Source organism: Acanthochromis polyacanthus, chromosome 12, assembly GCF_021347895.1.
Source record: "Acanthochromis polyacanthus isolate Apoly-LR-REF ecotype Palm Island chromosome 12, KAUST_Apoly_ChrSc, whole genome shotgun sequence".
Taxonomy (NCBI): domain Eukaryota; kingdom Metazoa; phylum Chordata; class Actinopteri; family Pomacentridae; genus Acanthochromis; species Acanthochromis polyacanthus.
The window spans coordinates 17,810,756-17,822,952 of NC_067124.1; the positions used below are offsets into that span (position 1 = coordinate 17,810,756).

At 43.0% G+C, this 12,197-nt stretch overlaps 1 protein-coding gene across 1 annotated transcript; it reads left to right on the forward strand.

Moving 5' to 3' along the window:
* Window positions 1–31: 31 nt before the first annotated feature.
* pi4kb (phosphatidylinositol 4-kinase, catalytic, beta) lies at window positions 32–11,441 on the forward strand. The gene is made up of 12 exons (XM_022220283.2): window positions 32–173; window positions 3,456–4,107; window positions 4,364–4,729; window positions 6,471–6,698; window positions 7,108–7,335; window positions 7,963–8,072; window positions 8,161–8,265; window positions 8,852–8,975; window positions 9,053–9,318; window positions 9,386–9,518; window positions 9,619–9,739; window positions 9,811–11,441. The coding sequence occupies exons 2-12, from the start codon at window positions 3,484–3,486 to the stop codon at window positions 9,990–9,992; spliced, it is 2,487 nt and encodes an 828-aa protein (XP_022075975.1). The 5' UTR covers window positions 32–173; window positions 3,456–3,483; the 3' UTR covers window positions 9,993–11,441.
* Window positions 11,442–12,197: the final 756 nt, after the last annotated feature.

A 12,197-nucleotide genomic window follows, 5' to 3' on the forward strand; every position in this document is an offset into this window, starting at 1 on the left:
ACTCCGCCCCTCCGGCAGGTGGCGGCATAGGTGGCGGCGCAGCAGCGGAAGAAGAAGAGGCAGCAGTGCAGCGCAGCCTGCTGGCTGTTAGCTGAGATGAAGAACAGACAGAATCAATGGAGGACACAAACAGTACCTAAAGCATCATTTCAGAGCTGCTAAAACGCAAGCAGGTGAGACCGACACACCTGAACACGACACTGCACCTGGAACCCTCACCTGTGCTAACGTTAGCTTAGCATTCAGCTGTAATGAACTGCTGAGCGGCAACAGTTGGCCTGGTTTTACTGGCTAATGCTAATGCTAACTGTGTTTCTGGATTAACACTGCCTGTAGTTGGAAGCTAACGCTGCTAATGGTTAGTTAGCTGGTTATCACTGTGTATCTGGCTAACTAACTGTCCAACTAACTAACTGAGTCAGTGTTGACCATCAGCGACTGAACCGTATTTCTCATGTGGCAGCAGACAGTCACGGAGCTAACCGTTAGTTTTTACAGAAGTTTTTAAAGCTTCGCTGCTTTTAAAACCACGAGGTTCGTTTTAAACTTCTACAGCTGTTCTAAAAAATCTTCCTAGACTCATCGGAGACTCTTCTGAACATCTGGATGAAAATAAATAATCTCTAAAATGTGTTTTAGTAAACGTTTTTAACTTGTTTCTGAACCAAAACAAAGCTGGCGGCCCAGTGGCTAACTGCACAGACTATGCAGACTGACAACTTTAATAAACCAGTTAAAACCTTCTTTGTCAGTCAATGAACCAAATAAGTTTAATCTGACCGATCACAAAAGTCTTTGAGATTTTTAGAAACACCTCCATAAAACTGTAATTCTTTGTTAACGATCTTTTAGTGTTTTTTTAAACACCGTCGGATGGTCATGTGTGATGAAAGCTCACGGTTAGCTTCTCTGATAACATTTGCAGGAGCTGCAGCTAAAGAAGCTAACAGTCTGTTTTACTGGACTTTAAACTGTCACTGGCTGCTAATGCTAACGCCGACTAACTGGGCGGTGCGTGTCTCTGAGCTAGCTTTGTGCTAAGCAGCACTGGCTGAATAAGAGGATTAATGCGTCTGTGGCTTCTGCTCAGTGTTTGGGTCCGTCAGACTGTATCTGGTCTTAAATGTCGGACAGGTGTGGAACAGCTGGCTGCTAACATGGAAACAGTCTGAGCAGAAAAACAACAGGCTGAAAATGATATTTTAAAGGAAATAAATCACCTTATAACATCCTGTGATTTACAGTTTCACCAAGAAAACAGTTTAGTTATCTGATCAATCGCTCATTTTCTGATTTATCAACCAGCTGATTTAATCATTAAACCACTTTCAGTCAAGCAGATAAATCAGAGTCTGTGTTCATAGCCTAATCAATGACAGTGATTAGCTGATTATCAGTTGTTTGTAAAACTGTCAACTTCAGTCTGAAAGGTGTGTGTATGAGAGATAAATGAGTATTTCTTATCATTAAGTCACTGTTTTTAAATGTTCTGATATCAACTCATAAACTGCACCTTTGTTTTGTCAATAATTAAAATAGTTTTATTCTACTTTTATTACTGAGTTGAACATAACATTTCTGCAGGAAGATTCAGTCACAGAAGCAGAACCTTACATGTGTAAAACTAAACTTTCATGTTGGAACATTGACGTCATAGATATTTGCATTTTGTTAACAAAGAAATCAGGCAAAGCTCTAGTAAGTAAGAATTTAATATACTGATAAAAACTGGATTGGAGGTTCCAAACTGAACCGCTGAATATTGAACCATTATCAAATAACAATATGTCAAAGTGTAATATCTGAATTACTGGAGCTGCTGTTTATTGATAAATTGCATCACAACATACCTTTACAATAATATTAAAATCATGTTCTCTGCGTTTTTTATTTGTGTCAGTGGAAAAGGAATGAAAAAACAACCTTTGATGCTAAAATCCTGATTTTGATCTTAATATCTGTCAGAATAATAACAGTATGACATTTTGCTGCAGAATATTTTGTGCTAACTTTGATCCAGATCAGTGATCAAAAGCTCCCTCAGGTCATCTAAATCTGTTTCTGAACGGTCTGCTTCTCTGTATTCTGATTCTGAGAAAAATAAGCAACAGAGACGGAAAAGCTGCAGATCTCAGATGAGCTTCACATTTGTGTGTCTGCAGGCTGTAATCTATAATCTGCTCAGTGGATTACAGACTGATGATGGTCATTTAACCAGATGCTCATCATTTCATCTGTTAAACATCAGGAATCTTTCTGATTCTTCGGTTTTGTTGGCTCCACACAGGCCAGAAAGAACTTTTATACTTTTATTCTGCTGCTGTCAGATCAGATCCAACAGGATTCACAATCTCAGAGTTTCCTGCTCAGATTTAGGCTTTTTGGGAGGTAAAAATATGCAAAATATACGTAAGTATAATCAGTAAACACGGTGTGTGTTACTTTATATGCAAACACCTGTTTTTTCTGACCATCAGATGAACAGAAACGTCTGTTATGTTTCAGTAAATGAAATTACAACTCAATAAACTGGTGAAATATGGAATCACTATTGTTATTCTTAGTCCTTATGATATTGGTGGGCATCAAAAATTCCTCTGCACAGTGAAAAACACCCAAGTTTAGTGAGAAACTGTATTGAAGCAACTCAAATCAGCTTGTGTTTGGACTGTTTTTGTGTAGATTTTTCAGTTTTTGAGAAGTTCCTGGACTGTGTTTGCAAGTCTTCTTGGCAGTGTTTGCTCAGGTGTAAGACAGTGGTTTTGATTCTTTCTTCATCACTTTTCCATCTGTTTTCTTTGGTACAATTTGTGCAGTTTTAGTCATGTTTTGTTCTGATTTTGGATGAAATTTGTGGATATTTCTGATACTTTGTTGGCACTTTTTCATCTGAATTTCTTGGTTGCGCTTAGATTGTTTTGATGGATACTTTTCACAGTGTAAACATGTGAATTGTCTGTCAGCAGCTCGTGTCTCTGTGTGGCTCACGGAGGTATTTTAAACTGTTTTTGAACACTTCGGATGTTTTCACTAGTTTTTAGTGTTAAAATTTGGCCATTTTTTACACAGATTATGTTTCATTTTTGGAAGTTTTCTGACACTTTAATTTGAAGTGCGCTGAGATGAATGTTAGAATTTGGTGCTGTATCAAAAACTGAATGTCAGTTTTATGAAGATAGAGTTTGATATTGTTTTGATGGACGGTAATAAAGCAGCTGATCAGTTAGCAGCTCCTGTGTTTGACAGTTTTTGTGTTGCAGGTAAACAGATTTAGATTTTTTTGAGAGTTTTTGTTCAGGTTTTTCCAGCCCTTGTCGGTGTGATTACAGTGAAATCTCAACGTCTTACTTACAGAATTCTGCATTTTCGTGATATTTCTGATTGTTTGATGAAATGTTTCAGTAAATAAACTACAGTTAATTAACCCTGACCTGAACCTTTGACCTCTGTTTCAGCGGAGGTGGGTGGAGCTTCCCAGCGGCCATGATGGAGGAGGCAGAGCCTGACATTTCTCCCATCCCTTCTGACCAGAACAGCCCCTCCCCCTCTCTCTCATCCTCCCCCTCCCTCTCACTGCCCTCCACCCCCTCCTCCTCCTGTGGCCCTGCCCAGGCCGCAACCCCGCCTCTGTGCGTCATCAGTGAGGGCGCCAGCGAGCTCAGCCTGGTGATCGACGCTGAGGTGGCTCAGCGGGCGTGTCAGGAGGTGCTGCAGAAGGTGAAGCTGCGGCAGGTTGAAGGTGACGTCACTCACCTGCAGAATGGGGCTGGGCTGGAGGCAGAGCCCGCCGCTGCCAAAGCCTCCAAGATCCGCGAGGAGGACGACCACGATGCACCGGCGCCCGGCTCGGTAAAGAACGCCCGGCGGCGGCAGAGACACAACCCCTCCAAACAGTCGTGGTTGCTGCGCCTGTTCGAGTCCAAGCTGTTTGATGTTTCCATGGCGATCTCCTACCTGCACAACTCCAAGGAGCCCGGTGTCCAGGCGTACATCGGCAACCGGTTGTTCAGCTTCCCACACGAGGACGTGGACTTCTACCTGCCGCAGCTGCTCAACATGTACATCCACATGGACGAGGATGTGGGCGACGCCATCAAGCCCTACGTGGTGGGTGTGGCCTCCAACTGTGTGTCCAATCGGGGGCTCGTAGCTTACAGCTGCATCACATGATCATAATCATCAGATACGGTTTCTAAATTCTTAGCAACCATTAGCACACCCGCAGCATCTGCAGTTACTCTAGCGATGACCTAGAAAGACAAAACACACAAATCAGACAGAACACATGCTGTCTATTTTAATGAGTTTCTTGTTCTGTGTTGTTAATCGTGTGGTTGTTTTCTGCCCTGCTGGTTGTCTGCAGGTGCACCGCTGCAGGCAGAGCATCTCCTTCAGCCTGCAGTGCGCCTGGCTGCTGGGCGCCTACTCATCCGACATGCACATCTCCACCCAGCGACACTCTCGAGGAACCAAACTGAGGAAACTCATCCTGTCTGATGAACTCAAACCGGTGGGGCCTCGTGCCCGCAGAGATCCCCTGACTCTTACGCCGTTCTGCCCGACAGCAGCCCACGGCGGCGGCTCTGGACCGCTGGGAGGAGACCACGGTCTGTCGCCGTCCAAACGAACGCATCAGCGCTCAAAGTCTGATGCCACCGTCAGCATCAGTCTGAGCAGCAACCTGAAGAGAACAGCCAGCAACCCGAAGGTGGAGAGCAGCCAGGATGAGGTAACAGCGGCCCTCAGGGGCCCCAGTTAACCTGGTTTAACATGTGTCTGCAACTGTCTGTGCGGCTGATGGAGTCACAGACGTTCAGTTTGAAATCAGGATTTAACAGACCAGAAGCCAGAGTAGACGTTCAGACGTCTCACTCACAGTTCTGCTAGTTTTCATCTGGACTCCAACTTTCTTTATTAATCAATCTCATCAGCCCTTTATGAAAAAAACAATTATTATAATACAGAATGTGTTCTATATGACACAAAATGACAGAAATAACTTTATATTAGTGAGAAATGAGACGGTTGTAGTTGACTGATCCTCAGTGACAGAATTAATATATTTTCAGTCCGATCAATAATCAGCTGGTAGCTGAACGTCCTTCAGCAGCTTCTTCTCTCTGACCTCCAGGACAGCAGCTCCAGCTCCGACAGTCTGGAGTTTGATTCTGGTTCCGTAAGTCCATCAGCTTCGTGTTCTGACCTCCAGGGTGCATTGCGGGATATTATGGAGGCTGTGGTTCTGGTTCTGGTTCTGGTTCAGTCCACACATGAGCTGCTCGTCTGTGGACTGAACCACTGTGATTCTGCTGGATCCAATCAGCTGTTGGAGGTTCTGGTTGTGGACTGATCACACTGATCATCTTGTCATTGATTGATTTATTTATTGACTGTTTGTGTGTCAGGTCTGATCAACAGTGAGGCTACTGATGTCAGTATGATCAATACTGTTACTTTCTTTGTCCGTCTAAATGACCAGAGTCCTTTGAGTATCTGCTGATTTAATATCAGTTTGTGCTTCAGCGTTCATGATGAATATTAACCAAACCCCAGTCAAGAGTCTCTCATATTTAGTTTAACTAAACTAAACTACATAAAAAATGGTTGTTGTTGTTGTCACTGTGGCATTAAAATCCTGTAATATGTAAAATACTGTAAATATTTCAAACACTCGGTGACTATTACAGATCAAAGTAAACCATCAACTCTCACATTCAGTTTTAATCAGATGACCACCAGGCTATTCAGTTTTCTATTTAAATAAAGCAGGAAATTACTAAATACACAATCAGATTCTGTTAACTGGATTCTTCTGGTGATTCTGCAAATATGAAAGAGTTCGGTCCTGTTTTTTTCACATATGACAAAAGCATCAGAATATTATATTTCCAAACTTAAAGCTTCCCACCAAACACATAAAAGGAGTCGACTAAAACACACAGTGATTTTCCAATAACTATACATTCAAGAGTAAATCAAGAGTAAAAATGACATTCCAGTGTCCGTAAAAGTTAGTTAAAGAGAAAGTGAATGATTCAGCACTGCTTTACAGAACCTGCAGCTCTACACTCTGTTTAAACAAACACTTATTTACACACTTTATAACTTGTTCTTGAAACTTTTTGATGCTTCTGTAAAATGTCTTCATTTCTGACCTCTGAGAGCTTCTAAACTTCATCTGTGACGTTCAGACGTCGTTCTGCTGCTTCAGTCTCAGGTTTCAGTGACGTCATGCTGTTAATTTTGATTCCTTTTAGATTTTATTCCTAAAAACTATTGCAACAGGCATTTCTGAGCAGCTCTTTTTGAATACATAGCTTCTTTTAGTCTGGACAGAAACCAGTCAAAAAGCTGAGTTAAAGGACCACAAACCTGACACACAAACATCACAGCTTTACCTGTCTGTCTCTGAGCTCACCTGAGCTGTGGCTCCGCCCCCTCCACCTGTCTGACACTGTGTGTGTCTGCAGCCGGTGCGTCTGGCTCCTCAGAGGGAGTTCATCAAGTCTCTGATGGGCATCGGGAAGCGTTTGGCGACGCTGCCGACCAAAGAGCAGAAAACTCAGCGGCTGATCTCAGAGCTGTCGCTGCTCAACCACAAGCTGCCGGCCCGAGTCTGGCTGCCGACCGCCGCCTTCGACCACCACGTGGTCCGAGTGCCACACACCCAGGCTGTGGTGCTCAACTCCAAGGACAAAGTGAGTCTCACCAAATACAAGAAACGCTGACTGAAGAGTTCATCAGAATCATGTTCAACATAACAGCCACAGACATTCACTCATTTAACAGGAAATAAATCCAGCAGAAACCGTCAGATTCCTTCTGTATGAGATCCTGCACATTTTAAAGGGCTTCTTAATGTTTTAATATTTTTCATTGTTTTTATTTTAGAAACATTTGATCCGGTTTGTCTTTAGTTTTTTGCTCATGTTTTTGTGCAAATGTCACGTTACAGGAGCATTTTCTAAAAATCATCTGAGGATAATAAGAGTTGAAAACATAGACATTAGAACATTCTGTCTTGTTGGAAATGAGAAATGTATATAAGCTCTGTCAGAACCTGCAGAGAACCTTGAAGGAAAGTTTCTAATGCGCTGTCACCCTCAGGCTCCGTACCTGATCTACGTGGAGGTTCTGGAGTGCGAGAACTTTGAGACGTCCAGTGTTCCGATCCGGATCCCAGAGAACCGGATCAGGAGTACACGTTCTGTGGAGAACCTGCCGGACTGCGGCATGACGGCCGAGCAGCGAGCAGGAAGCTTCTCCGTTGTCCCAAACTACGACAACGACGATGAGGCGTGGTCTGTGGACGACATTGGAGAACTTCAGGTGGAGGTGAGGCCCCGCCCACACAGCAGTGATGTCATCACCATGGCAGCCGTGGATCCACCCAGAAACATGTTGGTGCTTAGAATTAATACGCCGCAGTTTAGATTAATAACACTGACTTCTTAACGTCCTCATTTAAACTTGTAAGCTGAATTTCTCTGTTTAATCAGCGTCTGTTGTTTTAAATGTGTTTAAGGAACCAACAGACTGAATTAAAGCAATATTCTAATTATTAAACAGCTGGATTGAGATGTTACAGCTGTTTGAGTCATTTAACTGGTGACAGTAGTAACAAACTTTACACAAATACTCATTCTACTGAGCTGCTATAGAACATGTTGAATCTACTGTATCTGTACCTTTCACAATAAAAGTAAACCACGTAAACATGAAAATAAAATGGAGAATAGAATCTGATAAAATCAGGAATTCAGATTGGTCACGTCTAAACGAATTCAACTTATTGATTTAAATGTGTTTGTGGAACCTTTAAGTGGGAACCAACAAGAACTCCAGCTCAGAACCAGCAGGACCAGAATAGTTCTGTCATAGAACCACCAGTTTCATGTTGTTAGATGGATGATATAAATCTGACCGACTGGTCCTCCTCCGTCGTCCTCTGTCCTTCTCCAGCTCCCAGAGATTCACACCAACAGCTGTGACAACATCAGTCAGTTTTCAGTGGACAGCATCACCAGCCTGGAGAGCAAAGAGCCAGTGTTCATCGCAGCTGGAGACATCAGGTACCCAGTACACCCAGTACACGCTCAGAGTATACAGTACACACTCAGAGTACACAGTACAAACTCCTCACCTGGTGTTTGTGTTCAGGCGTCGGCTGTCCGAACAGCTGGCTCAGGCTCCCACCACCTTCAAACGGGACCCTGAGGACCCCTCAGCTGTGGCCCTGAAGGAGCCCTGGGAGGAGAAGGTCAGGTAGGTGACTCCACCTGTCCTAGTCACCTGACAGGACTTCACCTGCACATCTGTACTTCCCTCAGTTTAGTCTTTAAGGCAGCGCCTCCTCCCAGACTGCAGAGTCCTGACAAACACCTGAAGCCTGCAGGTCAAACTCTGGGAACAAATATCCACCAGCTGCACAGAATGGATATAGTTATGATTGTAGTTTGTAAATGTCTGACTGTAGATTTTATAGTTATGATTGTAGTTTGTAAATGTCTGACTGTAGATTTTATAGTTATGATTGTAGTTTGTACATGTCTGACTGTAGATTTTATAGTTATGATTGTAGTTTGTAAATGTCTGACTGTAGATTTTATAGTTATGATTGTAGTTTGTAAATGTCTGACTGTAGATTTTATAGTTATGATTGTAGTTTGTAAATGTCTGACTGTAGATTTTATAGTTATGATTGTAGTTTGTACATGTCTGACTGTAGATTTTATAGTTATGATTGTAGTTTGTAAATGTCTGACTGTAGATTTTATAGTTATGATTGTAGTTTGTAAATGTCTGACTGTAGATTCTGATGGTAAGATCTATTTTTTGTGTGTGTTTGCAGGCGGATCAGAGAAGGTTCTCCGTATGGTCACCTTCCAACCTGGAGGCTGCTGTCGGTTATTGTAAAATGTGGTGATGACCTGAGGCAGGAGCTTCTCGCCTTCCAGGTGCTGCAGCAGCTCAAGGTAACATTGTGACATCACGTCACATGACCCTGAGCGGCCGACCTCTCCTCTGACCTCACATCTCTGTTTCTTTGCAGTCGATCTGGGAGCAGGAGCGGGTTCCTCTGTGGATCAAACCCTATAAGATCCTGGTTCTGTCGGCGGACAGCGGCATGATCGAGCCGGTGGTGAATGCTGTGTCGCTGCACCAGGTGAAGAAGCAGAGTCAGCTGTCGCTGCTCGACTACTTCCTGCAGGAGCACGGAGCCCCGACCACCGAGGCCTTCCTGTCGGCTCAGAGGAACTTCGTGCAGAGCTGCGCTGGATACAGCCTCATCTGCTACCTGCTGCAGGTCAAAGACAGGTGAGGAGTCATCTGAGCTGCAACGCTCAGACCAGCCAGCAGTGTTTAACTGTCTACGTCCTCTCAGGCACAACGGCAACATCCTGCTGGACGCCGATGGACACATCATTCACATCGACTTCGGCTTCATCCTGTCCAGCTCGCCCAAAAACCTCGGCTTCGAGACGTCGGCCTTTAAACTGACCTCAGAGTTTGTGGACGTGAGTTTAACGCACTGAAGAATTTAACCTTCAGAGTTCACACCTGTCCTGTAGAAGATGGCTCCTGTGGGTGTTTGTAACCCTGTGTGTGGTCTGTCAGGTGATGGGCGGTCCAGACGGCGACATGTTTAACTACTATAAGATGCTGATGCTGCAGGGTCTGATCGCAGCCAGGAAGCACATGGACCGAGTGCTGCAGATCGTGGAGATCATGCAACAAGGTGAGCACACACCTGCTGCAGCACTGCCCTCCCTAACTGCCCTCCCTAACTGCCCTCCCTATCTGCCCCAGGCTCCCAGCTGCCCTGCTTCCACGGCTCCAGCACCATGCGAGGCCTGAAGGAGCGTTTCCACATGAGCCTGACGGAGGAGCAGGTGCAGCTGCTGATCGATCAGCTGGTCGACGGATCAATGAGGTCGCTCACCACCAAACTCTACGATGGCTTCCAGTACCTGACCAACGGCATCATGTGACGTGTCTGTGTATGTGTGTGTGTGTGTGTGTCAGCCGTGCTTGTCTTCGGTGCAGTTCATGTCTGTTTGTGTGTGTGTACACTGAGGAGCTGATGATCTCCAGCTTTTAAAACTCCACCTTCTTCTTCTTTTATTTAATTGTTATTCCATTTTCTGTTTTTCTCTTCGTCTCCTTTCGTTTCTCCTCTTCTTCTTTTTCCATATTTGGGCAGAAGCCCCTGATTGGCCACTCAGCCGGACTCGTAGCCAATCAGAGAGTGGCCCAGTTTTAGTTTGAACTGTGAACCGTCAGCCGGCGGCAGGTTTTTATTGTCTCTGAGGCGCAGCAGACTGACTAAAGGACCACTCTGTGTTTCTTCATGTTTAGCTGCAGATTGTGTGAACCAGTTTGACCCAGTAAAACCAGCCGATGTCGACCTGCAGCTCCAGTTTCATTTCATTGCTTTACTGAAGACGTACGTCAGTGTCGGTAATTAACTCTTTATTAACTCTGAGACTGAAGCAAACTGCTGCAGGTTTAGTAAAAGAAGAAGAATCCGACTTTGACGTTCAGACATTTGATGGTTCAGGTCTTTTCATGGAAACAGAAAAGTCGCTTCAATAAATAAAACCTGTGGTGTTTAATTCATCTGCACACGTCACACGATTCATCAGGTCGACTCCTGGCCTCGTCTCAGATCATCTTCAACTTGTTTTTGTCATAAAATGTGGATATTTGAAATTTTGGAATGATGTTTTACAAACTTTGTGAGATAATTTCTTTTTTTTAAAATCTGCCCTTTGACCCGCTTTCAGCAGGTTTTTTCTCACATTGAAATGTGAGGCTGTTTGAACAAAAATATCTCAGAAACCTAAACATAAAAACCTTAAATTTTGTACTTTTTGTACAAAAATCAGTATTCAGGTGAGTGTTGTAAATCCTGATCATTAGACTAGATGGTTTTCTGCTCTGAGCTCACGTCACGTGCACGCTCCTGTTTTCTATGTGCACAGGTTTGAGGTTCATTTAAAGCCTCAGAAACCTTCAGTTCACTAAGAAAATGTCAGGAAAAATCTATTTTTATGAACCGTTTTTGGGATTTCAGCAGCAAAACTTTCAGTTTTCTTGATGGATTTTCTTCTTTTTCCAGTAACTCTGACCTCAATAAAGACACAGGAACAAGCTGAGAGTCATTCAGAGATGTGGAGGATGTTTTTCTATTTTCAGACCCTGAACACACTCTTAGTTTATAAACTTGTGCTGCTTTTAAAACAGAGACTTGTTTTATTTTTAAACTGCAGGTTTCCTTGTGAACGGAATCGATGATGTTTGTGTACAGTTTCTGATCTTTTCTCAGAGTTTAATCCACCGTGATGATGAACTTTTCTGAAACTAAGAGAGAAAGAGAAGCATCGTGTGATGGGTTAGAGTCGAGTTCGTCTGCACAGAATAAAAGATGCTGAAATGTTTCAGAGCCTGATGAACGAAACCTCTATTTATTGTTCTGCAGTAACCTGAGAAAACTTCATGTTTGACAGCAGGTTTAAATCACAGAAGGATCAGAAACCGACTAACTCTGAAATCAAGCAAAAAGACGATTAAATTCTACGAAATGCTACATTTGAGGTTTCTGATCAATGTGTGGTCACTGCCACAGAATGTTTTTATTGCTTCATTCAGACTTTTTCTGAAGTGTTGGCAGAATTGAATCCTAAAAGTCCAGAGAAGTTTGTTTAATCTTAGATCATCACATTTTTACAGTAAATTTTGCTCCATGGGATAAAATATAACTATTTAAAAATGATACTTCTGGAAATGTAGTTTGCTATATCAACAACTCTTGAGATAATTGCAACAAAAAACTATGAAAGAGGAAAAACCTGAAATGTTCTCTATTATTTCTCATTGTGTCACTGATTCAGAATCTAATACTGGAGTGGTAGATCGATAATTGATTATTGGGGAGTTGAAATATGAAAAACTTAAAAGTTCAGTCTTTGGGGTCATTGACAAAAAATGATAAAGCAGAAGTCAACAGGTGATGTTTTCTGAACCACATGTAGATAAAAAGTAAACAGAATACTTTCATTGTGAAACACTAGAGTAAAAGGAAAGCAGCACATGCAAGGATCTAGTCAGGAGAAAACATATTTTTATTTAATTACTTTCCTTGCAGTCTGTCAAGTGCAAATGTGTTCAGTTTTAGTTGAACTTTGAGAACTGAT

Bases quoted from the DNA above. Each gene is read 5' to 3' on its own strand.
- pi4kb (XM_022220283.2), top strand. From the start codon at position 3,484: ATGATGGAGGAGGCAGAGCCTGACATTTCTCCCATCCCTTCTGACCAG. The intron at 4,730-6,470 runs GTAACAGCGGCC...GTGTGTCTGCAG, and splicing joins TGGAGAGCAGCCAGGATGAG to CCGGTGCGTCTGGCTCCTCA. The intron at 8,976-9,052 runs GTAACATTGTGA...GTTTCTTTGCAG, and splicing joins AGGTGCTGCAGCAGCTCAAG to TCGATCTGGGAGCAGGAGCG.